The sequence below is a fragment of the Bos indicus genome, chromosome 24, assembly GCF_029378745.1.
Source record: "Bos indicus isolate NIAB-ARS_2022 breed Sahiwal x Tharparkar chromosome 24, NIAB-ARS_B.indTharparkar_mat_pri_1.0, whole genome shotgun sequence".
Lineage (NCBI taxonomy): Eukaryota > Metazoa > Chordata > Mammalia > Artiodactyla > Bovidae > Bos > Bos indicus.
In genome coordinates this window covers 3,013,695-3,040,855 of record NC_091783.1, presented here as the reverse complement: position 1 = coordinate 3,040,855, position 27,161 = coordinate 3,013,695, and the positions used below count along the sequence as shown (strand labels likewise).

Below are 27,161 nucleotides of genomic sequence, written 5' to 3'. Positions count from 1 at the left end.
AATAATGATTTTTTATTGAGCAAACTCTGGGAGATGGTGAAGGACAGGGAAGCGGGAGTGCTGGAGTCCATGGGGTCGCAAAGAGCCAGATACGACTTAGCAAGTGAACAACAACGATTTTTTTAAAGCAGTGTTCTGTAGTACAAAGTAGGTTCACATGTGAATGACAATTCCAGAACAGGGTTGAATTTGGAGGCCATCAACAAACACAACAGCACTCCCACAGATCTGTCGGGGCCTGAGAGACTTCCACTCATCGCCAAAATTAACGACTGTGTCGGAAAAACGGAAGGGGTGTTCTAAAGTCATGGGACCTATAAGATGGAAGGGAGATGCAAGGGAGAGGGAAGGCGGGCCCCAGCTTTCAGACAGGCTCTCAGGCGACGTCTGAAGCATTACTGCCTGAACGATGGAGCTTGCAATCTGAGGACAACACAACAGGGCGAGATTAATCTCACTTAACTGCATTAACCTTCAACTGAATTCTCCATGAAATGAAACCAACAGCTTGAAGTTAGCATGCACACATAAAACGCAGCACTCATGTGAAATTTTCCGGCTATGCCTGCAGCAAGCCCAGAAATAAGTTCAGGAGGAAGGTCCGGGTGACATAATGAATTAAATGCTTCTCTTTAGTTAACAGTTTCAGAAAACCCCTGTGGAAAGCTCTGCATTCAGATTTCCCGTCGACATCTAATGGAAGTCAGAAAGATACCAACAACATTTTGTGCGGGGCTGGGGGCTGGGCACAGTGGTAGGAACAGGGGGTTATTTGAAATGTAGCAAACAGTAACAGAATGAGAGAGGTGATTAAACTTCCTTAAGTAGATGGTGAATTTCCTGCAGCAAGTTCAAAGTAGAAGTCGCTCAGTCGTGTTCAATTCTTTGTGACCCCAGGGGTATGGTCCATCGAATTCTCCAGGCCAGAATACTGGAGTGGGTAGCCTTTCCCTTCTCCAGGGATCTTCCCAACCCAGGGATCAAACCGGGGTCTCCTGCATTGCAGGCGGATTCTTTACCAGCTGAGCTATAAGGGAAACCTGCAGTAAGCTGAGAAGGATATTTTGTATTTTTGCACAGCGACATCACATGGGTAGAGATCCATCTCCGATGGCATTCATTAGAGGAAGGGAATGGCCTTTGTGTTCACAACAGGAAAACGGGATTTCTTGTTGGCTGTTAGGTGACTGGCCTTGAGTATTTCTAGGAAGTAACTGTACTTAGCAAACAGACTTGCCAAGGATTCCATAAATGTGTGAAGAATGTGTATGAACATGAGTGCGTAGTGTGTGTGTGTGCATCTACACTTTGTAAACACAACACACACTTCACCCCAGGCAGCCCCTGGATTTCCCATCCTCCGGGCCAGAATTCACAAACTTGTACCGGCTGTTAGAGAGGAGACAGGAGGGTGGCCGTGTGTCAAACGCTGCACACTGCAGGCGCGGAAAGTTTTTACACTACTTATTTTGGGGGGACTGCAGAATCCAACCCAAATAACCAGGGTGTTCAATTCAGTCCACCAATCTCGAGGCAGACATGCCTGCTGTTCACAAATGAAGGGATGTGTTCCAACAGCACGTCACTCTTGAGAGAGGCGTTTGCGTTTCCTCACTCACTGGGCTCATCACCTTACTGCTCACTGTGGCACTCCCACAGGGTTTGTTAAGAAATGAATGCACTGCATCTGAGCAATCAGACGCAGGGGAAAAGGCAGCCGTGGGAGAAAGCAGTCACAGAAACAAGTAAATTAAGTGGACTCGTGATATCCGAGTACAAACATATTGTTCTTATTCTCCCACAAAGAGTCCTCAGAAAATAAGAAGCCTGCTCTTAGAAAATTTGACTTTTCTCTACCACAGCTGTGTGACTTGTAGGTTCTTCAGTAAGACTGAAAGAAACATATCTTTCTTTAAGGCATTTCAACGTTCTAGGGATGAATACTGACTTCTGGAATTTGATGAGACCTACTTTTTCACCCCTTTTGTCTTACAAGGTAGAGGAATGCATACATGCTCATGTATGAGGGTCAGTGACAGACACACCCAAGTGCTGGAATCCCCAGGACATGCACGAGTCTTCTGGGCCCCAGAAGGAGGTCAGTCTGCACACGAGGCCTGCCTTAGACATGCATGGTGATGCTAAATGCTCCACGATGTACACGGAACGTCTTGCTGAGAAGGATCTTCCCCGAGAATCCATCGGTACACTGCGGCTCACGCTGTCACAGGTCATTTCAGATGAATCACTAGTTGCATTCACGACTTTGGGCGTTATGTTATATTTAATGGAAAAATGCATGCTGTGTTTCAAGAGCTTACGTGAGTTGGATTTACATGAGTAAGAAATTGCTGAGAGAAATCCTCTGAATTTGGAAATGTGATCCATGATACAGCGAATCTAAAAGGGATGCTGAAAACAGACATGTGAGCCTGCTCGGTCGCTTCAGTCGTGTCTGACTCTGTGTGACCCTACGGACCGTCGCCCGCCAGGCTCCTCTGTCCATGGGATTCTCCAGGCAAGGATACTGGAGTGGGTTGCCACACCCTTCTCCCAGGAGATCCCTGACCGGGGATCAAATCCAAGACTCCTGCATCTCCTGCATTGCAAGCAGGTTCTCTGCCCACTGGGCCACCTGGGAAGCCCACTGGACACACGTGGGGTGCATGCTCAGTCGTGTCCGACTCTGTGCAACCCCATGGACTGTAACCCATCAGGCCCCTCTGTCCATGGGATTCCCCAGGTAGAATGCTGGAGTGGGTTACCATTCTCTGCTCCAGGGGACCTTCCCCACGTCTCTTCGTGTCCCCTGCACTGGCAGGCGGGCTTTTTACCTCTGTGCCACTGGAAACAGATACAGAGATTCAAATCTACCAGCCACACCATTTCTCCACCGTTTGCATTAGAACCTCCTCAGCTAAAAATGTGACAAATTATGCTGCCATTTATTTTCTCATTTCTCTTTATTTTGATTAATGGAATTATTTCTCTAGCTTAACTATTTCAAAATAGCCATTTAGAATAGTAAGAAATAAACTATTAATCATAGACTATAAATTCTGGCAAGTAATCCAAACAAATCAAAACACCAGATTTCATATTTCAGCAAAAGGCAGTCTGGTCTCTGAAATCCCGAAACCAGGGGAATGGAAGGGGACTGGGTTAATTTTTCTTGGTTTTAGACATTACTTAATTTCTAACATTTCACAAACAATATAGTGGGAAAACACAATTTCTCCACAACATTTAAAAAAAAAAAAAAGCCTACTTTTTTCTCTAACATGTATAGCACAATGATACCAATATTTTAGCATATTATGTTCAAAAGTATTCTTTCTAATGATTAATTTTGATGATGACTAGAAATTAAACACTCAATTTTGTTAAAGCTATGGCAGAGCATTTTGAAAATGATGACATGCATGAATCCCTCCTCTTATATAGTTTTGCTTGGAATACTAGCTTCTCTTATGATCAGAATCATCTTCCTAATACAAGCACAAGCAGCGGGTGCCTTTACTCCCCCAGGGCCGGAGAACCCATCCCCATGGCTAGAGAAGCTCACTCATGAAGCGGGCTCCTCAGGGCCGGGGCTCAAGCCCTTTTACAAGAAATGCAAAGGAATTGGATGCCTACAGAATCGATACTATGCCCAGGAACCAACTATTCAACGACACCCTACTCTCTCCTAACCCAGACCTTTAACCCCTAATGAGTCAGTAATCCTCCCCACCCCACCCATGAAAGGAACCAAAGACACATCAGAAGGAAGCTCTTTCAGGGAGGGGGATGGGGGAGAGATGGATTGGGAATTTGGGGTTAGCAGAAATGGTATGGACCTAACAGAAACAGAAGATATTAAGAAGAGGTGGCAAGAATACACAGAAGAACTGTACAAAAAAGAGCTTCACGACCAAGATAATCACGATGGTGTGATCACTCACCTAGAGCCAGACATTCTGGAATGTGAAGTCAAGTGGGCCTTAGAAAGCATCACTACGAACAAAGCTAGTGGAGGTGATGGCATTCCAGTTGAGCTATTTCAAATCCTGAAAGATGATCCTGTGAAAGTGCTGCACTCAATATGCCAGCAAATTTGGAAAACTCAGCAGTGGCCACAGGACTGGAAAAGGTCAGTTTTCATTCCAATCCCAAAGAAAGGCAATGCCAAAGAATGCTCAAACTACCGCACAATTGCACTCATCTCACACGCTAGTAAAGGAATGCTCAAAATTCTCCAAGCCAGGCTTCAGCAATATGTGAACCGTGAACTTCCAGATGCTCAAGCTGGTTTTAGAAAAGGCAGAAGAACCAGAGATCAAATTGCCAACATCTGCTGGATCATGGAAAAAGCAAGAGAGTTCCAGAAAAACATCTATTTCTGCTTTCTTGACCATGCCAAAGCCTTTGACTGTGTGGATCACAATAAACTGTGGAAAATTCTGAAAGAGATGGGAATACCAGACCACCTGACCTGCCCCTTGAGAAACCTATATGCAGATCAAAAAACAACAGTTAGAACTGGACATGCAACAACAGACTGGTTCCAAATAGGAAAAGGAGTATGTCAAGGCTGTATATTGTCACCCTGCTTATTTAACTTCTATGCAGAGTACATCATGAGAAATGCTGGGCTGGAAGAAGCACAAGCTGGAATCAAGATTGCCGGGAGAAATATCAATAACCTCAGATATGCAGATGACACCACCCTTAAGGCAGAAAGTGAAGAACTAAAGAGCCTCTTGATGAAGGTGAAAGAGGAGAGTGAAAAAGTTGGCCTAAAGCTCAACATTCAGAAAACTAAGATCATGGCATCTGGTCCGGTCACTGCATGGGAAATAGATGGGGAAACAGTGGAAACAGTATCAGATTTTATTTTTTGGGGCTCCAAAATCACTGCAGGTGGTGATTGCGGCCATGAAAATAAAAGACGCTTACTCCTTGGAAGGAAAGTAACGACCAACATAGATAGCATATTCAAAAGCAGAGAAACTACTTTGCCAACAAAGGTCCGTCTAGTCAAGGCTATGGTTTTTCCAGTGGTCATGTATGGATGTGAGAGCTGGACTGTGAAGAAGGCTGAGGACCAAAGAATTGATGCTTTTGAACTGTGGTGTTGGAGAAGACTCTTGAGGGTCCCTTGGACTGCAAGGAGATCCAACCAGTCCATTCTGAAGGAGATCAGCCCTGGGTGTTCACTGGAGGGACTGATGCTAAAGCTGAAACTCCAGTACTTTGGCCACCTCATGCAAAGAGTTGACTCACTGGAAAAGACTCTGATGCTGGGAGGGATTGGGGGCAGGAGGAGAAGGGGACGACAGAGGATGAGATGGCTGGATGGCATCACCGACTCGATGGACATGAGTTTAAGTAAACTCCGGGAGCTGGTGATGGGCAGGGAGGCCTGGAGTGCTGCAATTCATGGGGTCACAAAGAGTCGGACACGACTGAGCAACTGAACTGAACCGAATTGAGGTGCAACTATTATGTACTACATATGGGGTGCATAAACAGGGTCCTATAGCACATGGAGCTAACTATATTCAACATCCTGCAATAAACCATAATGGAATAGAAGAAAAACTAAACTGCATGTATGACCTGGTTCAAAAAAACAAAAAGAGGAAACTCTTTCGTTCCTCCTCAAGTAACTAAATTAACTGAATAAATCCATTCCTGCATCTAGATATGATGACATTAGGATCAACTCATATAGAAAACTCAAATATTATCTCTGCAAAGTAAGTGCAGCTGCTGTATGCCTGTGGTACAGATACGGCGGCCGCCCAGCAGCATGGGGTCCAGCAGGAACCACATTATGCCGATGACACTTTCCTCAAACTCAGAGTTTTCCTATTCTCGCTTTAAGGGGCAACTAAAACAAGACAAAACCAGAGCACTTCCAAGGACACCACGAGGTCCAGACGAGGCAGGAAGACCACAGGAGAGGAAGCAGCTGCGACGCTGGGTCCCTGAGCACAGCTGTCCCCGAGGGGCGCGTCCACACGGCCTCGGTACAAGTGTCCACATGTTCACACACACGTGCGCCACTCACACATGGACCCCTCGTCCATGGCATCGATACAAGTGTCTACATGTTCACACACGCATGCGCCACTCACACACGGACCCCTCGTCCACAGCATCGATACAAGTGTGCACATGTTCACACACGCGTACACCACTCATACATGGACCCCTCATCCACGGCATCGATACAAGTGTCCACATGTTCATACACGCGTGTGCCACTCACACACGGACCCCTCGTCTCCCCAGCTGTTCAGGACAACAGTTCACTCCTAGGAAACTGACAGCCGCTACCATGCTGGGCGTGCTGCCTCGGCCAGGCTCGGCGCACTGTCCTCGAGAATTTTCTCCACGAGCACAGATGTGTTGCTGCCGTCCTCACGTTACAGATGAGGACACGCAGGTGAAGGTCGCCTGCCTGAGGGGAGACCTGGGTTACAGCCTCCTACTCGGTAAGCCAGCATCTTAATAACTCATATTATTGAGTCGCTTGGAGTCGAACTGGCTGATCTCGGCAGCTCTTCAACATTGCAAGCTATGAAATATTCATATGTCCTCCACCCAGACCGTTCTCCTCCGCTTCAAACCCACATATTCACCTGCCAAGAGGCATCACCAACTTGAAGGTCAATGGGAACAGATTTTGTCCAGCTCCTCCGGCCACATTCCAAGCACCAGGACAGGCTCCTCTCAGGAGCTGGAGCCTGACGCCAGAACCCGAGTCTGGTCCATCCCTTCCCTGCTCCCCCCCACATCCAATCCCAGAGTTCCTCCACCCCCCGAATATCCATCCCCACACCTATCTGTTCCTCCCAGCCCTGGGTCTTACTGGGATCGCTCGAAGCCCCTCCAGAGCAGGGCTCACTCCACTGTCCAGAATCTCTGCAGTCCATCCCCGACCCAGACCAACCCGATTCACCGTGGACTCAGCACTGACGTCATCCCGGCTCAGGGTCCCCAGTGCACTCAGGACAGATTTCCTGTATCGCAGCCCTGATACCACCACCCACTGGACCTCACAAACCATAAAAGCAAGAAAGATGTTTACCTTCACCTCTAAATCCTGATTATTCTCCACCAATAAGACAGAGCCTGGCACACAGGAGGTGCTCAATTAATACTGTTAATGAGTGGACAAATGATGATTATAAAACTGCATTCCCAAATACTGTTTCAGTTATATAACTTAGCATCCATTATGTACATCTATAAAAGTCCATCCATTTTAAGTGCTACATCAAATAACTTCCACATGAATACACAGTGTTGTATGGTTTTTTTAAAAAATCCCTTGATCCACAGTTTCTAAAGCCCACAGGAAAAGAATATGATTTAAATATTAATTAGTTAATGTTGGCAAAGCAAGCTCAACATGAAAAAGAACATGACTGATCAATATAATGAGTCCCCTTCTAGACATAAATAACTACAGAATCACTCTATGAATCTGTATTGTATCTTAAATCTCAGATAGCAATTGTGATTTTTGTAAACAATGAGAACTTCACCATAAGAAAGAACACTAAGATTTAAACCGATATCTACTACTGCTACGTTTTGCAGTTACCCTGGCAGACACATCTCTATGAGAATTCTAAAATCCCAAAGTACACTAAAGAAAACAGCATTTCCTTCAAGAACCAGAACGTCCAGCAATTAACCAACAAAAGATACTCTGAATGTAATGAAGGACAAAAAGTACTTTCAGAGGCCATGATCTTGAATATGCCGTCTTGTGTGTGTACTTAGTCAGGTCCAACTCTGTGACCCCGTGGACTGTAGCCCGCCAGGCTCCTCTGTCCATGGGATTTCCCAGGCAAGAATACTCAAGTGGGGTGCCATTTCCTCAACTCTAGGGGATCTTCCTGACCCAGGGATCAAACCCAAGTCTCCTGCATTGGCAGGCCGGTTCTTGATGACTGAGCCACCCGGGAAATCCATAATTAACACAGAATGAATTTAAAATACAGTCTCAGTGATTTGCTTTGTTGATCTCTTTCTCCTACAAGAGAAACCTCTTGCAGAGACTTAGCTGGAATTCACATGCAGCTCATAAGCTGATGTGTGTCCCTGAAGAGCCTCACGGTGCTGTTCAGAGCGCCGGCCAGTGATCCCCCGCCAGCCCCGCCCAGCGCGCACCTGGAAAAGCCACACCTTGGGGGACGGAACGGGTCGCCTGTGTCTGCAGGGGCCACTGCACTGACGCCACTCACTCTGTCAGTGTGCAATTCTCCAATGTGGCACGGCCTCGCTGCTAATACAACCCGCAAACATCACAGTGACTCCTGTCGAAAGGGGGTTTCACTTCTGTTAAAAAGGAGAGCGTGGTCCAGTTTGAGCTGAGGTCACATATGTCCACAGATCTTTCAATTCAGCATTCAGCAAGATTTTTTTTTTCATAAATTGTGACAGCATCCTGAAATAACAGCTTTTCATTCTAAAACTATGCATTTTATTAAGAGAGAAGGCACTTACTAAAAACTATAACAAAGGGCAAGGTATTCTGTCTGTGATATATGAAGAGAAACCTTTCAACAGCAAACAGGGATTCTGAAAACTGGATAAAAAACGAAACCAAAGGCTCTGATGAGGTCCGGCCCATCCTAAGGCAGTTCAGTCATGAATGAGTTGCAGGCTCTGGGGAGGCTTACCACACAGTGTTCTCTTCCTGAGAAACAGACTGGGTTCCTCTGCTACCTCTGCTTCCCTCACCATTGTCCACGACCAGGAATCCCACACGGGAACAGGAGGGCGTGCTAAGTGGACCTGACTGCCCAGACGGGATCCTGCATGTGCACCTTGGCGGCAAGGAAACCCTTCTTCACTAATAAAGGGGAGGTTGTGGCTACAGAATCTTCTCGGGCAACCAATGAGAAGGCAAGATGGTGTTGCAGAGAATGCTTGTGGGAGAACAGAGGGTGGGCTGACATCCCGTAAAGGGACTCAAGGAAGAGCCTGGAACCACGGGGTCTTGGTCCAGAGCCACAGGAGGCCACCGAGGAACGCGTGGGCCTCCCGACCTCAGAGCTGCACGCTGGACCCCGCCGTCACCCGCGCCCAGGAGGCCGCCACACTCTGTGGACTGAACGGTTTACACACGAAGGCCACACATCTAGGTAACTCAAGGCCTATGCACACGCACACGCGTGTATTATGCATTCTGGCCAAGTCAGTGGCGTGCTTAACAAAGAATCAAATCAGGACAAGGACGAGGCCACGGGAGACCAGACTCAGCAGCAGGCTTCTTACGGAGTGATTCAAAAACGCGACTCTGAAGTAAAAACATCTGCAGAGACCGAGAGGATGGACCCAGAGCCGGTCACACACAGGGAAGGAAGCCAAAGAGAGACAGACAGCGGAGAGAAGCGCCTGTGTCTGGACTCTCGAGAAACCGCACAGATGAACTTCTGTGCAAAGCAGAAACAGAGTCACAGATGTAGAAAACGGACACTCAATACCAAGGCAGGTGGGATGCGTCGGGAGCTTGGGACGGGCACGCACACACTACTGACACTCTGTGTAAAACGGGAACTGGTGAGAAACCGCCACACAGCCCGGAAACCGCCACGTAACTCAGTGCTCCGTGGCGCCCCACGTGAAGGAAGTCCAAAACGAGGGGGTATACACAGTGATTCACTTCGCAGTGCAGCAGAAACCAACACCACAGTGTGATCCAATCAAACTCTGATACAAATCAAAAAAAACGATTCTCAAAACGGGAGGGTAAGCATAACTTGGTCTCCAGTCATAACTTCCAGGCAAAACATCCCAAGTGGAAAAGTCTGACTCTTAGAGCTTTGCGTCACCCCCAACAGGACCAGACGCGGCTGCATGGACCCCAGCTGTGTCATTCACGGCCCCGGGAGCTTCTGGGACTATCAGCCACCCCTGGACCACACAGCAGGGCTGGGTTCCGATTCAGAGCAGCGAAGAGCTATTTGCACACCTGGTATGACACCGCATGGTACCCTGAGGACCACGGTGACACCCTTTCCCAGCTACCACGTGAAAACCCACAGCCCCTGGGAGCGGGGAGACCTACTTGTTTGGGGGTGTCTGCGGAGGTGGTGTGGGCGTCAGCACCTCGGAGGCCATTAGACTCGAACAGCACTGTGGGGACAAGGACCCGCGTCAGCAGGCCGACTCGAGCTTCCCATCGCCCGGGACGCGCGCCCCGCACAGACCGAACACTCACAGGCTAAAAAGACGCCAGCCCAGCCTGTGGCGGGCAAATAGCAATTTACCATAATACTTACGCTAAGAGACTGAAAACGCTGCCTGCGGCCAGTGCCCTTTTTAATTCAGGCTTCACCAGGCAGCACCCACCAGGGACAGCATTAATTAGCGGGGGCGTGCAGAGGCCCCTCCTACCCCCGCGCGGGGGCCTGTCACTGCGCATCAGACCCTCCGGATATGGATACACCCTCTGCATTGGAGGGGGCACCCAGGCCTGACCCCCGCCCCGCCCCCGCCATACTGTGTCCCCACCACACACACACACACACGCCACCGTCGCAAGCCAGCTCTCTGCTCACAGGCCAAGAGAATGTGCCACTCAGCACCACCCTGTGCCAGCGAGCAAAGAGCCAGCGTGCATCATGCCCATGGACAGCTCGGGTTTCAGCGCATCCTGGTGGCAGCATGCAATTAAAATGCAGTGTTTGCAAAACAGGCTGATCTCCGATCAAACCACAGGGCACTTGGATGCAGGGGCAAAGCCGTTTCAGGCGCAGGGGCTGAATGGAAAGTCTAGAGCGTGACCCCGTCCCCTCCCCGACCAGGGCCGGACCCCGGGAACTAGAGGCTGCGTCCCAGGCCCCAGGGTCCGTGGGTGTACCTGTGTGAGCCCGCATGTGCGCCCGCAGGTGGCTGGGCTGGTGGAAGCTCTTCCCACACTCCACGCAGATGAAGTCTCCCTGGTGGGCCTGCGTCCGGAGCGTCCCTGGGGGGCAGTGCAGGTGCGGGGAGGGGGGAGAGAGGGGGCGAGAGGCAAGCATCATTAGTCCCTCTGAGCCCTGACGGGAGGCACCCCCAGGCCCTCCGCCAGGACCGAGAGGGCGCACAGGATACAGCGAGGTAAATGCCGCTCCCGTGATGCGTCCTAGGGTGGGCGGGGCCTGGGCAGTGGGCGCCCCGCATCTGCCAACGGGGTGACGCGGCCAGACAGCTGACGAGCCAGAAAGCAGGGCCGTCCCGGACCCCGCAGCGATGCCACACACCTGAGAGCTGTGCACCCCCCCGCCTCTTTCCTCCATGCCCTGTGCAGCAGGCAGAGCGCAGACAGGACACCTGCAAGGAGGCTGGGCTTGAGCACCAACCTCCGTCCCTCCTGTCCCTCAAAGATGCAGGGCTTTTGTTAGGAAAGGAGGCAGAAAACACTTTCTCGTTTTCCTGCCTTTTCTGTTTGAGGGAAGGGGCTTCCCCAGTGGCTCAGTGGATAAAGGATCCACTTGCAATGCAGGAGATGTGGGTTGAATCCCTGGGTTGGGAAGATCACCTGGAGGAGGAAATGGCCACCCACTCCAGTATTCTTGCCTGGAGAATCCCTTGCACAGAGGAGGAGCCTGGCAGGCTACAGTCCATGGGGTCGCAGAATTGGACATGACTGAGCGACTTAGCACACACACACTCTGAAAAAAGGGCTAATTTTTCATGTAATATTAGCTCCCAGACCACTTCCTGGAGCCTGACCTTCCCTACCAATGGGTCAATGGCATCTCAATTCAATAGGAAGACAAAAATCAATACTACTACCTAGAAAAACTTATGCCTATGACAAAATTTTTTAAAATGATGTTACCTGAGCTGAGCATTTCTGCACCCTGAGCCTGACACTTGAATGCAAAAGGCGAGTGCAAGGATGACCGAGGATCTTTGCCAAATTATCTGAAACCAAATCACGCTTCTCATCCTATATCAGAAGACACAGCATATAAAAATAATATAAAATTAATGCTACTTGCCCTCTGTCCACAGGATTCTCCAGGCAAGAATACTGGAGGGGGTTGCCATTTCCTTCTCCAAGGGATCTTCCCAACCCAGGGATCGAACCCCCCTCTCTTCTGTCCCCTGCATTGGCAAGCGGGTTCTTTACCACTAGCGCCACCTGGGAAGCCCACATTACAGATACTGTTTATGAGATAACAGTCAAGGAAATGTGTGAATTGCAGAGCAGATCCTGGCAGATTTCTCGTGGGACAAGTCGTGAATGTGAGTCTCCGAGAAACAGAAGAATCTGCCCACAAAGTTCTCAGCTTCCCACAGACTCCTTCAGGGACGTTAGGAGAATGATAGCTCATGTTTAAACCCACCCGTCCCGTCATCAATGAAAGATCCCTTACTGACGAGACGGGGTCTCCAGTTCCCAGTCAGACATGGCCAAGTGTCAGCAGGGCAGGCGACCCCAGGAGCCACGGGCTCCTGTGCTGGGCCCACCCGCCTCGTCCCTGGCTTTCTGATCAAGCTGGGGTGGGATGGAAAGCTGAGGAGGACATCCCTGGATGACCAACTGATGGGCTCAAGAGAGGGCTCCTAAGGGTGCTGGACTCCCCAGTCCTTCCAAGCATGGCAGCGTTAAGACCCCTTCTGCCAACAGCTTGGCTGTTTAGAACAGTCGCTCCCTCCTCCGATTCTGGCCCAAGAAAGTCTCAGCTTCACCAGTGGTCTGTTCCTCCCTGCCATTCACTATGAGCACCATCCCCTGGGCGCTGTGAAGACCCTCAGGGACAACGGCTGTAGGTGCCCAGATTTTCCCAAAGAGTGATCGGGCTGCATCTGAATGTAGGTCTTCAGTACACCTCCGGGTCACCCAGTGATGATGAACTCCCTTCAAGTGGCCTCTGCAGCTAATCCTGACAACACGAGAAACTAAACCAATGCGATGCTTTTCTTCTAAGTAATTCCCATCCAAACCAGCAGCAGAAAAAGCAGGACAGTAAGGTTTTGTACCCACCCCTGAGCTCGTGTACCCACTGACCCCCATTCTGATTTCCTCGTGTTAAGTATGCACACACATACCCGCACACACAGGCAGACACACACACACACACACACACACACACACACACTCACACACAGATTCTTCCATGCATTCTATCACATCATTTTCTCCCTACTTTTTAAAGAAAAGACCCTTGCCCTTTATGATCAATAATATTATGCCCAAGCTACTCCAAAATTCTGAGCTAGTAAGAAAGGTTACACACTTCATTTGAATTGAAGGCTACCTGGTGAGCAAGCGGCTCTGAAACCCTGACCTCAAAAGTAAAGCTGTGTATAAAGTGGGCTCAGAAAGGAAAGGGAGAGGCCTGGGGCACCTGCAGACTCACCCCCAAAGCCCTGCCAACACTCATTCAAGTTCATTACGCTGTGAGGTGCCCTGGCCCCTGCAAGGAGAAGGACCCCGCAGAGACTCTACCAAGATGCGTACAAAGGAAGCCCACCTCTTCCATCATCACCCGAGCAACGTGTCTCGGGCATAAAAGAGGTTTTTTTTTAAAGTCCCAACAAGAAAAACCGTATATATTATCCTATCTGGAATTACCCTATTCTTTTCAGTGTTTTTATTCTAAAATCCATGTCATCATCTACTGCAGGCTGGATACAAAGTCTGGACATGCAGATAATGTATTATTTTACGACCTATTCTATCCACAAACCATTCACGCTACCCTCATACCTGCTTCCAGACCGGGGATCTACATTGCAGAATGATAACAGAAAACGTGGCTCTTTTCATCCTTAAATGATTAGGCTTCAAGCCCTAAGGGAAGTGACAGTGACCGTTCCCACGTGATATCCTTTCTCTTTTGGCAGAACTTCCAGACCATTCATTTCTACACAAACATCATTTGGTCAAAACACAGGTGGGGAAAAGCTCTCTGAGAATCCTCTCTCTTAACCTCAGAAAACCTCGATGCCTTAGAGGCATCGCCTGAGTGCAACATTCTACCTCAAGGCAATTCGTCCCTGGAGAATGACAGAATCACACCTCCAGCTCCACAAGGACCGATCTCATGTCCACCACAGATGAATTGCTCTCCTTTTATAAAATTCCCTTCTGCACGTTTCCATCGCCCCCCCTGCAAGGTGATGCTCATAGCAATCCCAGGGTGGGGGGCTGCGATCTTCACCCCACAGGGTGAACACACAAATCCCACAGGGAAATACACAAAAACCGAGTCAGAGGACAGCGTGATACCCCAAAGTCCTGGGACTCCTGGAATAGGACAGTTACAAAGATTATCTTCCAAGGAACCCTAAAGGAAATCAGTCCTGAATATTCACTGAAGGACTGATGCTGAAGCTGAAACTCCAATACTCTGGCCACCTGATGCGAAGAGCTGACTCATTGGAAAAGACCCTGATGCTGGGAAAGATTGAAGGCGGGAAGAGAACGGGACGACAGAGGATGAGATGGCTGGATGGCATCATTGACTCGATGGACGTGAGTTTGAGCAAGCTCCGAGAGTTGGTGATGGACCTTCCTGGCGTGCTGCAGTCCATGCTGAACTGAACTACAAGATTATCTGGAATGGAGATGAATTAGCCAAGGTTCTCGATTCCTGATGCCAAAGTCAAACACATATGTACTCAAGGAAAAAGAAAAATGGGTGGACACGAAAACTGCAACAGTTTAGTTACTGCCAATTCAGCAGCGTGTCGATGATGTAACTGTTGGGAGGCGGATGCACCTGGTTCCCAAGCTGCAACAGTAGATAGCGTCACCGTCACAGGGAACGCCACTGTCCTGTTCACCGCTCTACATGCGACTTTGGCACACCTGCTGTTTCCCTGCAGCCGCAACACTTTAAAAGCATCATAAACCCTCAGACTGTAAACAATCTGCCCGCAATGCGGGAGACCTGGTTTCAGTCCCTGGGTCGGGGAGATCCCATGGAGAAGGAATCGCAGCTCCCACCAGTATCCTTGCCTGGAGAATCCCACAGAGCAGCCTGGCCGGCTCCAGTCCAAAGGGTCACAGAGAGTCAGACACGACTGAAGCGGCTTAGCACGCAAGCACCTAAGAAACCCAAACCAGGGTGAACGAAAACACCACGAATCTGCACACTCACGCCTGACATATTTCAGTGCATCCATGAGAAGAGTGAAACATCCAAGAAGAGCAAAGAGGCTTCACGACGACCTAGCATTTTTCACTTTAAAAGATCAACATGGAACCTCTGTTTAAGGGGGAAAAGCCTTAGAACGGTTTATTTTTAAAATCTTAAGGAAAACATTTCAGGCTACTGGGACTTCAAATTCTGTCATCTGAAGTTCTCTAAACCTTAACTTAGAATTTGCGTCTCCTTCTGGGGGGAAGAGGCAACAAAGCAGACCCAGAAGCAGCACAAAGAGCCTCAGGAAGCGGGAGTCTTTGCCGCTCACCAGGGGCCGACTGGTAGGTTTAGAGCACAGTCCTGCGGGCCGTGAGACGCAGCACATGAAGTTCAAGTGGAAGTCACTTCAACACCGGTGCAAATGCAGGGTCGGGGGGACAGACTCCAAGAAGCCCTGGACGGATGGGAGAAGGTGACCAGGGACACAGCGCCCACAAAACTCACTGTCATCTGCATCTGAGTCCTCCCTGCTTCAGGGGCCACAAGAACCCGATCTAAGAAAGAACTGAGGTTGGCATGAGATGCAAAGGGCCAACCTACACACCTTTACTCCGTCTCAGAGCGAATAACCTGCACTTCTCAGACACACTGCTGAGAACGTGAAGCTGGTGCGTGCGTGTCTGCCTCTGCGACCCCATGGACGGTAGCCCACCAGGCTCTTCTGTCCATGGGATTTTCCAGGCAAGGATACTGGAGTGGGTTGCCTTTTCCTCCTCCAGGGGATCTTCCCAACCCAGGGATCGAACCCACATCTCTTCTGTCTCCTGCATTGGCAAGCATGTTCTTTACCACTAGTGCCACCTGGGAAGCCCCAAAGTTTTATTGTTTAAACTTTCCCTCTTTTCTGGCCACACCCTGGGACGTGCAGGATCTTAATTCCCCAGCCAAGGATTGAACCCTTGCCCCCTGCAATGGAAGTGCAGAGTACTAACCACTGGACTGCCAGGAAAGTCCTTTCAATTTATAATCAAGAACAAGAGCATGGGATCCCACGCATGTGTTCTGTGGAGCTGGCAAACTTGCTGCAATTGCTAATCATTATCAGTAATAGGGGATGGACGGCATCACCAACTCAGTGCACACGAGTCTGAGCAAGCTCTGGGAGATGGTGAAGGACAGGGAAGCCTGGTGTGGAGTCTCAAAGAGTCGTACACGACTGAGCAACTTAACAACCCCAACAGGCATGAATTCTGAGACATTGGGGAGATACGAAGACAATGGTATGAGGCATAATTTTTTCCGGAATTTTAGCGCACGTCAACTCCCCAAACCCTGTAAGGCACATTCCTGCTCTCCAGAGGCTCCACTTAACACACCCTGCACACTGACGTGCCCTGTTAAAGTTACAAACATATAAAGGCAAAGCGTAAACAGTCACTTCAAGTGAACATCCCGTCTTTGCAGACACGGGAGACAGTGGATGTCTACTGACGCTTTTTGAAAATGGCTGAGTGGGGACGCACCCTGGAGGCCGCCTGCTCGGCATTGAGGAGACATGACTGGAGTGCAGGGGTGTCACAGGAGCAGGGGGCCCAACGCCAAATGCCCCAGCCCCCGGCAGGCAGGCAGGGGCAGGAAAGCAAGCACCAACCCCCGCAGGCAGGGCGGGAGGGCACAGCAGCCAGGCCAGCTGCCTAAGGACCCAGACCCAGCAGGCAGGCAGCCCACGGCCTTCTACAGAGGAGGTTCCCTAAGTGCCCCAGGCGGGTGGGCAGGCGGGGGGCTCCCCCTGAGGGCCTTGGGGGGGTGGGCGGCTCCCCCTGAGGTCCCCAGGCAGGTTGGGGGCTCCCCCTGGGGTTGTCAGTGGGTGGGGGGGGCGGGGTCTCTCCCTGAGGTCCCCAGGGGCATTGGGGGCTCCCTGAGGTCCTCTGGGGGGGTGGGGGCTCCCGGGGGGCAGGCAGGTGGGGGCTCCCTGAGGTCAGGCAGGCGGGGGCTCCCTGAGGTCCCCAGGGGTTGGGGGGCTTCCTGAGGTCCCCGGGAGTTGGGCAGGTGGGGGGGCTCCCCTGAGGTCGTCAGGCAGGCGGGGGACTCCCTGAGGTCCCCGGGCGGGAAGGCAGGCGGAGGGTTCACCCTGAGGTCCTGGGGGGTGGGGCTCCCTGAGATCCCGCGGGCAGGCAGGCGAGGGTTCCCTGAGGTCCCGGGGGGCAGGGGGCTTCCCCTGAGGTCCTGGGGTATCGGGGACTCCCTGAGGTCCCAGGAGCGGGCAGGCAGGTGGCTCCCTGAGGTCCTGGGAGGGTGGGGGCTCCCTGAGGTCCCACGGGCAGGCAGATGGGGGTTCCCTGAGGTCTGGGGGGGTGGGGGACTCCCTGAGGTCCCAGGGGGGGGGGAGGCTCCCCCTGAGGTCCTGGGGGCAGGCAGACCGGGCCGCAGCTCTCACCTCTGCGCTCGAGCACAGGGCTGCTGGCGCCCCAGCTCTGGTAGAGGGAAGCCAGGTCCTTCGGGATGTACGTCTTGAAGATGCTGAGGAGGTCCAGGCGCTTCTCGGGGCCCTCGGACGCCGGCTCCTGCTTGACAGGGTGTGGGGCAGGTGGGCCCTGAGGGACTGCGGGCCCTCTGGAGCCGGCCTTGGAGGGGGGCTCCCGGGGAGGTAGAGGGGTGGCCCCGTCGCCTTTCCCGTGCGGCTGACCCTGAGGCTGAGGGCTGAATTTGGCTTTGGGGGGGTCCGGGGCACTGTGCTTACTTGGGGGCCCGAGGCCTGCCCCCTGTCTGCCGCTGGCAGGGGCCTGGGGGCCTGCCCGGGTGATGACAGTGGGCGTTGGGGTGGCGCTTCTGCTGAAGCCCCCACTGCCTCCCGTGGCCCCGGGTCTGGGGCTGGCCTCCTGTTTGGGCTTGGGCGGAGGCTGCTCTGGGCTGGGGCCAGGCCGGGTCTGCCGGGTCCCGTCGGGGCCGGCCGTCCAGAGTGTACAGGGCGCCCCAGGGTGGCCCTCCTTGCTCCTGGGCAGGCCGGCGGCTTTCGTGGGCACCCCCAGGGGCGAGGGGCTGCCTTTGGGGCCTGGCGCCCCGCCCGGCACCTGGGTGCGGGTGAACCGGGCGATGGGCAGAGGCTGGCACTCCTTGCCCCCGAGGGCAGGCGGGGGGCCCGTGCGTCCGCTCCGGGCCAGGAACACCAGGTTGCTCCTGATGCTCTTGTAGCCGTTGGGCTGAGTCCACTGCGGGGCCACGGCCTGGCCGCTGACCCGGTGCCAGACACGCTTGTGCATCCAGAGCACCTCGGGATAGTAGGTCTTATGGCCGCAGTACGGACACGGGTGCACGGCCAGCGCCGCCTGCAGCGAGGAGGCCGGCTCCCGGCGGCCGGGGTCGTCCCGCGAGGACCGTTCGCTCAGGTCCAATGGGACCAGGTCTGGGGCCGGCGCCCGCTTCCCCGCTGTGGGGTGCTCCTTGGTGTGCAAATCCGGCGGCCTCTCCCGGGGGTAGGCGGCCTGGCTCTCAGAGGGCGGCTGCAGACCCGCCGCCTGGGCCGGGCGTGGAGGGAGGTCAGCCGCGTCCCTGGGGCCCGGGCCCTCCTGCTGGGGGCCACACGCTGGCGTCTTCAAGTCCACAGAACACCGAGGCGGCTCGGGTCTCCTGGGAGCGTCCCTGCTGCTGCTTTCAAGTATGGACACGCAGGCCGCGATCCCCGCGCCGGGCTCCCCGGCCGCTCTTCCTGATGGGCTGTTTCCAAGTGTGTGGCTTTGGTCTCCATTGGAGAGCACGGTCAAGGAGACGTCTTCTGGGAAGCAGCAACGGTGTGGCTTTGCTCCTGCAGGATTGAAACGCAAAGTGTGATGTTAGTGTTTCTCATCAGGACCGGAGACCATGGAGCTCACCCACACTGCCCTGCACCCCGCAGCGGGGAGGCCAGTGGAGCTCAGAACAGTGCAGTCCAGTGCCCGGATGGATCAGCAGCTCTCTCTTAAGGGCAGACCAAACTCGAGGGCAAACCAGCATTATTTAATATTTATTTCTCAATTAAGTGACTCAGTAGAATGCAAAGGAAAATAACATAGCTGCCTATCTAGTGACATGTAACTACCCCACTACTAGTTAACAGACAGGGACCAGCTGTATCAAAACACAGAAATAAGGACTTAATTCTTTATGACAGATAGGGCTTTCTGCAACTTTCAGCCCGTGGTCACGCAGAGGGAGGGCCAGGAAAGAGTGTTCTCCCCCCAGTGCACCCCCAGGGAGCCTGCAACTGCTTCAGAAACTATGGACCACTGGTCTGGCCCAGGACGGGCCCCGTGACTGTCCTGTAAGCCTACGTCTCACCATCCCTCCCCTCACCTCCCCAAATCTGCTTCCCAGGTGGGGGTTGAGGGGAATGCCCCGGAGAAACAGTGCCCCTCCTTGAGTGGGGACCCCGCTCCCACCCCCCGGGGCCTGCCTGCAGGCTCACGCAGGCGACGCGGCTTTGGAAGGCCTCGTGGTGGGTGGTGGAGCCCTCGCCCACCTGCTGCACCCTCGGTCAGGGAGGGGCCCAGGGGATGGGAGTGACCCTGTCCAGTGGCTGCTGGGGGAAGAGGCAGGTGCTCTGGGGTAAACTCAGCTTGACTGTTCCAAACGCTGAACCATCTTTGGGTCAGGGGCTCGTAAGGGGAAGAGCTGAGCCTTGCATGCGCAGCAAGTTTCTAGAATTCTCCATACCGGACCCCGAAAGACTTCAGGTCTGCAAGTCCAGAATACAGACTTTCTCTCCAAAAGCGGGGTGCACGCACATGGTGATGCAGTAAAACTCGAAAGGACAGAGCAGCAGAGGGGTCAGGAAGAGACCCCCCTACGGCCCCTACTGCCCAGGAGGTGATCCTGGAACAATCTGAGTGGGAGATTCGCCTAGCAGCCCCACTCCCTTCCTTAAAACCCAGATGTAATATCTGCAGTATGTGTGTGTGTTTGTGTGTGTGTGTGAGCGCGCGTGCACTCAATTGCTCAGTCATGTTCGACTCTTTGTGACCCTACCAGGCTCCTCTGTTCATGGGATCCTCCAGGCAAGAATAAATACTGCGGTGGGTTGCCATTTCCTACCCCAGGGGATCTTCCCGACCCAAGGATGGCGCCTGAGTCTCTTGTGTTTCCTGCACTGCCGCCGGATTCTTTACCACTGAGCCACCTGGGAAGCCCCAAACCTGCAGTGACACCCCTACATGGCAGCTGGCGCTCAGGGAGGACAGCAAACTGCATGCTCAGGTAGCGGGGTCTCCCCAACCCAAAGGCTGTGAGGATGCCCCTTCCAAGCTGTTCCTCTTCATGGGGGGAAAAAAAAGACCCACCAAACCAGTGTATGGGGGGTGGGGACAGTGAGGAGGTTCTTGAGACAGAAAAGAGCCTGAATACAAATTATTCTAGTGATTTGAGCTGTGTCTGGGACATACAGTAACCCTCCCCACAAAGATAAAAGATCCCAACTACTGTGAGCCCGAGAATTCCCACAATGAAGAACTCTTGTGTTTCAAGTAATTTTGAGGGCTTCCCTGGTGGTCTGCAGGTTAGGAGTCCACCTTGCAATGCAAGGGACACTGGATCAATCCCTGGTCTGGCAAGATCCCAGGTGCCTCAGAGCAGCTAAGCCGGGACACCTCAACCACGAGCCTGCGCTCTGGAGCCACAGCTATGGGGCCTGAGCTCCTCACCAGGAGAAATAAAAAACACATACACTCATCTTTGTAAAAACTAATTGTGAGATTTCAGCAGTTATTTTAATTTTTTAATATTTGTGAGTTCCCAGTAACTTTTGCAACTATTACCAGTTACCAAAAACTTGTTGTGACAGCAAGAACATCGGTTTTTAAATATTTCTCAAAAGAGCCTTCTTTAATAATGGTTTACCCTGCCTTGCTGCTGCTGCTAAGTCACTTGAGTCGCGTCCGACTCTGTGCAACCCCATAGACAGCAGCCCACCAGGCTCCCCCGTCCCTGGGATTCTCCAGGCAAGAACACTGGAGTGGGTTGCCATTTCCTTCTCCAATGCATGAAAGTGAAAAGTGAAAGTGAAGTCGCTCAGTCGTGTCCGACTCCTAACCACCCCATGGACTGCAGCCCATGGGATTTTCCTCCCCTCCATCCATGGGATTTTCCAGGCAAGAGTACTGGAGTGGGGTGCCATTACCCTGCCTTAAAAGGAGACAAATATAAACACAGGGCAGAATAAAAGGTAAGATGTTGTAAGAGAAATGAGAGCCATTTTGTATCACATCACGGTTTAACTGAAACTTGAGAGTTACCCATCTGAAATGCAAGAACTTAACAAAGAGAAAACCACACAGGTGTGGGGGGGAGGGGGCGGGAAAGAGTCCCTGAAAAGATATTTCAGTGTCTCAGAAACACTGATTCTCAATGAAATGTAATGGGGCGAATTATCATCACAGCACATCTTGGATACAACGCAAAAATGACTTAAAAAGTTTCAGCTACAACAGCCATGGGGCTTCTCAATTCTCAAACACGATTTAATAAGCTTTCTGTGCAAGTGAAGCAAAGGAGATGCTGAAAATCCTGCCCCGGGCTGGTTCGATGGGGAAGTTCTCCTTCTGGGAGAATAAAGGGAAAATCAGCGAGGGGCGAAGACACGCGGCGTGTCTGCCATCACAGAGGGCACCCAGGAGAGCACGTGACCAACTGGCCTACTTGCGAGGCTGCTGGGAGGAGGGGCCACAGCAAACAAGGAATCGCCAGGCTTCCAGGCCCGGAGACGACACCAGCAGTAAAGCCAAAGTCTCAGCTCAGCCTCACTGCCCTTTGTAAAAGCACAAGCTTTGTTTCCACAGCGAACAGCGCAGGAACCACTTCTGATGGCCCGGTATCTCTCCAGAACGACTCGGTCCTACAGCCAGAAAAGTGTCTCTTTAAGACAAGCATTCTTTCTCAAAGGTTTCTCACTCATTACACATGCAACGTGAACAACGATAATAATAATAATAATAATAAGGTCTCGGCGATAAGGAAACCAGACAACTAGAACAACAACAACTGAATAATCACGCTTAAATATTTTATACACGAACAAATATTTTCTTCCCTAAATTGTTCCTGCTCCTTTGTCTGCTGACTGAATGCAGTGTTCAAGTTTTCATTTTCAGTAATTAATCTATTCACATAAATAACTCGCAAAACTGTAACTTATTTGCGTTTATGGAAAAACATGTATTCAATAAATATCTTAGCACTCTGGAAGCCAGATTTTTATTTCTGAAGAAAAAAAGTTACAGATTAAATACAGGACTTCTGACTAAACCAAGTAACCAGGTGCCAAAAGAAAAGTTAACACTTGCAATCTGGAAAATAACTTTCTTAAGAACATTCCTGTTCAGAGATTATTACAGAGTCAACATTTTAGAGGTTGATCAAATATCTCGTGTATCCACCCAAGCTTCCAGTTAATGGACAGCAGTGTGTCCTGCCATAAAACAGTCACATTCTAGAAATGAAGAACTTACTGCTTCCTCATTGACACAGCCATAAAAATATGTCACTCAGGTCACTGGTGTATTTTTGAAAAAATCAAATCTATGCTGAAGTGAACAGAATTCAAGTCCATTAATACTTTCATGGCTACTGTAGCTTTTATACACCCTCCTTCAACCCCAAATCCTAACAGGAAACTATAAGTTGTCCATTTGACAAAGTTCAATCAAGTGTAAAAGTAAAAAGAAAACCACAAAACAAAACTTTACAAACCACGCTCTTAAGAATACTGAATATTTCCACTTTACAAAGGCAAACACAAAGTAAATCGATTACCATAAGGAAGCATGTTAAAGTTGAAGGAACTGGTGAAAGAAGGTGTTTCTATCACTTTAGATTTTAAACTGCCGCTGAGGGAGAGGAAGGAGCCCAGGGGCCTCGCCTGTGAAGCTTGTTCCCCAAAGCTTCCTTAAGGACAGGGCGTCCGGAACTGCCCCTCAACCTCTACAAGGAACCCACTCCACTCAAACCACCTGTGTTTGTTGTGCCACCCTTTGGGTTTTAAGAGAGCCAGGTCGGATCAAGACTGCAGAAGAGAAGGGACCTGCAAATCTCCAACATATAACAAGGGCTGTGGATACACACTAGCAGTTGCGTGGCTGGAAAGTTCTTATGCTGCGTAACTATCCCAGAATAGTTAAGAGCCACATTCTATGCATTTACGAACGAACTATAATGACCCTCTTTAGGAAACCGGGGCTATTTCTCAGCACCGCCTTCAGATGCAACGCCGGACACACGCCGACCTGCAGAACAAAGCCCGCGGGGCCCAGCGCCGGCCGCGGGGGAGGGGCGCGGCTTCCGGCGCCGTGCGGGGGCCTGGCCGGCAGAGGGCGCGCGCTCCCCGCGGTCCGCGCGCGGCCTGGCTTTCAGAAGGGGCCAAGGCGGCATCGACCTTTAAACAGAATATTCAGGTCCGGCGGGCCAAGCAGGGACGCGGAGAACTCGCTTAGAGTGTGCATCAGTACAATCATGCAGTTTTCACCTCTTAGTACAGAACGTACGTGAAATGGATAAAAGGAGTTCATCCAAAGGTCTTAAAGCAAGTTCACCAGTATTTTCAGAGAAGAAAATGTGCACAGCTTTAAACCAGTGATGCCCTTGAATGATCTGGCTAAAATGAACTTAGCTAAAATGATGGATCTACCGCATTGGACTGTGGGGCTCAGACTGTAAGGCAGCACTGTCAAATGTCCAGTTTTGGGACAGAAACGCACAGAAAAGCGGCACCTCAAAGGGGAGAGATCTGGCCCAACAAGGCACTGCGGGGCCTGACTTTTTCACCCACAGAACCGTTGTCTACATGAAAATCAAAATTCTTTTCACTCCTGGAGTGCTGTTGTACATGCACTCAGAATGGGGGGCGGGGGCTGAATGGTCCGCAGACACAGTTTCCGAGCAGCACTTGGCAGGACTTGTCACCTACACACCCACAAAGTGAAAATTTTATTATTTCATGAGGCTGACTGTGTGCAGGAAACACCCCTTCCTGGCTTATTCCTCATCTTTTCTCTTAGGGCTCCAGCCAGTGTGTACAAGGGTGGTCCTGGCCTTGCACGGGGTTACCTGCGAATTCAGAGCCTTGACCCCAGAGAAGGAGCCACGGGGACGCTACCTAAGCAGCGCCGGCTCGTCTGCCGAGTCGTCTCATCCCAACCAGAAGCTGGGCACCGGGGTCCTGGAGCCTTTGATGGTTACGCATGTGTGCATACAAAATACAGACTTTCTGTATTGCTCACATGAGGAGTTCAAGCTACTTTATAAATAATAAATCTCAAATGTTTCAGCCCACCAGAGACACTGAGTGGAAAGAATTACTGTATATTTGACTTAGTAATTGTAGCAAATCTTTCCAAGTCACATCACTAAACTCTTTCTGGACTCTCAAGCAGGCTGCAGTATAATGGGTTATAGTTGAATTATTTGTAATTAAAATGCAAAGTCAAGGTACATATACATTTATTCTTCATGTACTTCTCCATATCTTAGCTTTCATTTTCTCCCCTTTTTTAATAGAGGAAATAACTGTATTCCCCTTTCTTGAATACATATCTTTGGTTTTCCCCTTGACTTGTATAATCTCCCCTTCAACTTATCCAGTTACTTAAAAATCTAGACAAAGAATGACAGCCCCAGTGGACCAATGCCGCACAGAACAATCTCAGGAAAGCCCCACTTACTCATGTTTATTTTCTCAATCCTTTAGTCATATTTCTATTTTAAGAAGGAGTTGCAATATCATATTTCTGTGATTGTTTTCCAGGAGCTCGCTGGCTAAGCAGGAGCCGTGAGTCTATGAATTAAAAACGTTTAAAGCTAAGTAAGGGTTTTCCAACATTCTATGAGCTGAACTCAAAAGAAATGGCCCTCGGGCCAACTCCACCTCCATTGACCTAGCGTCCCCTCCAGGGCTATCCAACGGGACCTGCAGCTTTGGGATCAAGCCGCCCAGCCCGAAATAACTCACCTACCGGCAAGGAGAAGCATCAGGGGGAGGTGGGCAGGGGGCAACAAACACAAGTGGTCACACTTTCATTCAGCCCCAGACAGGTCAATACTAACCGATACATTCTCTCTTTAAAAAAACCCAGGCGTGGCCGCAGTGCTCTGGCCGGGTTCACGTGGTGAGCGGCACACACACGCGGCCCTCACAGAGCTCCGTGATGAAGGCAGCAGCCCAGCCACGCACCGGGGCCCAGAAGCTCCCCCGCGTCCTCCACTCCACCTGCCCTGTGACCTCTGACTTGAGGTCACATGAGGGCAGGACCCCACCCCCGAGGCCCCTTGGGGGACAGGGCCCTGGATCCTCCCCAGAACGCTGAGTTAGGCCCGAACAACTCTAAGACATGAAACAGGAAGTGACCTGCAAAGTCACCGCTAATCCGACGTCCAGATTCTGGGACCCAGACCCAGTTTTCAGAACCGCAGCCCCTGATGCCACGTCTTCGCTCTGACGTGAAAACCCTTTGCCAGGCTGCCGGGCTTCCACCACCCATCACTGATAGCCTCCGCTTCGCTCCAGGTGCGGCAGCTTACGGTCTACACGGCACTGCAGAGACGCACTGGTCCTGGGGGCGGAGCTGAAGCCAGAGCAAGGCTCATTCAAAGACACAGCGCTCCCGAAGCCTGCGTATATGCCGGGCAACCACCCGGCCCGCTCCCTCCCTGTCTGAGCATGCACTCACGCAGCCACACACAGTCACAGCCATGCGTGCGCAGATGCACGCCCAGCCACACACGCGGACACCGTACACACGCGGACACCGTGCACACACAGCCCTGCACACACAGACTCACGCAGGCACAGCCTCCCACAAGAGAACGGCTGTGTGTCTGGGCTGGGGGACCACTGGGGCAGCTGCTGGGGTAGCTGCCACGTGACCTCAAGTCCTGAGAACTCTCTCCCTTTCCCACAACCAGACAATTACAAAGTCCAGAATTCGAAGCCCAGTGAATACACCATTCTTTGAAAGGAGAAAGTGTGTGTGTGTGTGTGTGTTGAGGCTATTTTTAGAAGCTGAGCATATCGATCCACACCCTGACCACCTTAGTGTGGCCGAGACCAGCCCCACTGCGAGCTACACAGGTGGGAACCCAGGGTCCCTGCTTCCTATTCTACTCACAGACGTCAAGAGACTTCAGGGTTTCCAGGAAACATACACACCAAACCTAAAACACGTAGCTGCAAAAAGTGACATGCTACTATTTACAGAATCTGGGGAAAACCACACGGCCACCCAGCACAGTCACACGTCTTTGGAAGCACTGCTCCACGGCTGTGCGTCCACGCGGGTCCCTGTGTCCACGCGGGTCCCTGCACGAGGTTAAGGCCCCTGCGAGTCCCACGCAGCCTGCTCGCCCGTGAGGTCCCAGAATACATTCAGGGCACCAGGCCTGAGGCTAAAATCACCTCTCTGCTCTGCCAAGGGCAGCTGGCCAGGCTGAGCACACAGGCCTTTTGCCCCTCTCGGGAGCTTCTGCAAAGCACCCAGGGGCACAGACAGATCCCTGGGAACTTGCCTGAGACACAGCTCAGCAAATGGCAGGAGCAAAGTAAGGCCCATGGTGGACATTTCCCTCATCTCCTTCCTTGCCAGCTGGACATGGGGACGCTCCCAGTATGGCCTCACTGCCAGCTCAGGGGACCTCGGTCACTGCCCTACCACCCCCTCCAGCCTCAAAGATCCTAGGATCACTGTGTGCAAGTGTGTGTGTGCACATACATGTGTGTGCACATACGTATGCATGCCCATGCGTGCATGCGTGTGCACTGTCGTCCCACGGAGAACATACAGTCTGTTCAGCCGTGGGCGATAATGCCACACCCTCGCGGCCCTGCAGCAAACTCTGCAATGTACACCCGCCCCCTGTTCCCTGAAGACATTTCCAGCCCACAGCTCAGGCGTGAACAGGATCCGTGCACACGATTTCCCGGGACGCGCCTGGTGAACGGTTTCCCAGGGCCAGGGCAACGGCACACCCAGCAAGTGACAGGGGACACGGCCCCCGGCGCAGGGTCTGCACCACAGTCAAAGGAACCCCACACACTGCACCCCCGCCCCGGACGCC

General features: G+C 51.7%; 1 protein-coding gene across 8 annotated transcripts in view; it reads right to left on the bottom strand.

The window, feature by feature from the left end:
• Window positions 1-27,161, bottom strand: part of ZNF516 (zinc finger protein 516) — a 101,478-nt gene that overhangs the window by 5,502 nt on the left and 68,815 nt on the right. For 6 of the 8 annotated variants that reach the window (XM_070778641.1, XM_070778639.1, XM_019986761.2 and 3 more), the window contains exons 3-5: window positions 17,527-18,891; window positions 10,868-10,972; window positions 10,073-10,140 (exon numbers count right to left, since the gene is read on the bottom strand). In XM_070778641.1, coding sequence (XP_070634742.1) covers window positions 10,073-10,140; window positions 10,868-10,972; window positions 17,527-18,891 — 1,538 coding nt within the window. The remainder of the gene's footprint in view (window positions 1-10,072; window positions 10,141-10,867; window positions 10,973-17,526; window positions 18,892-27,161) is intronic. The other 2 variants (XM_070778642.1, XM_070778643.1) reach the window with 2 other exon arrangements.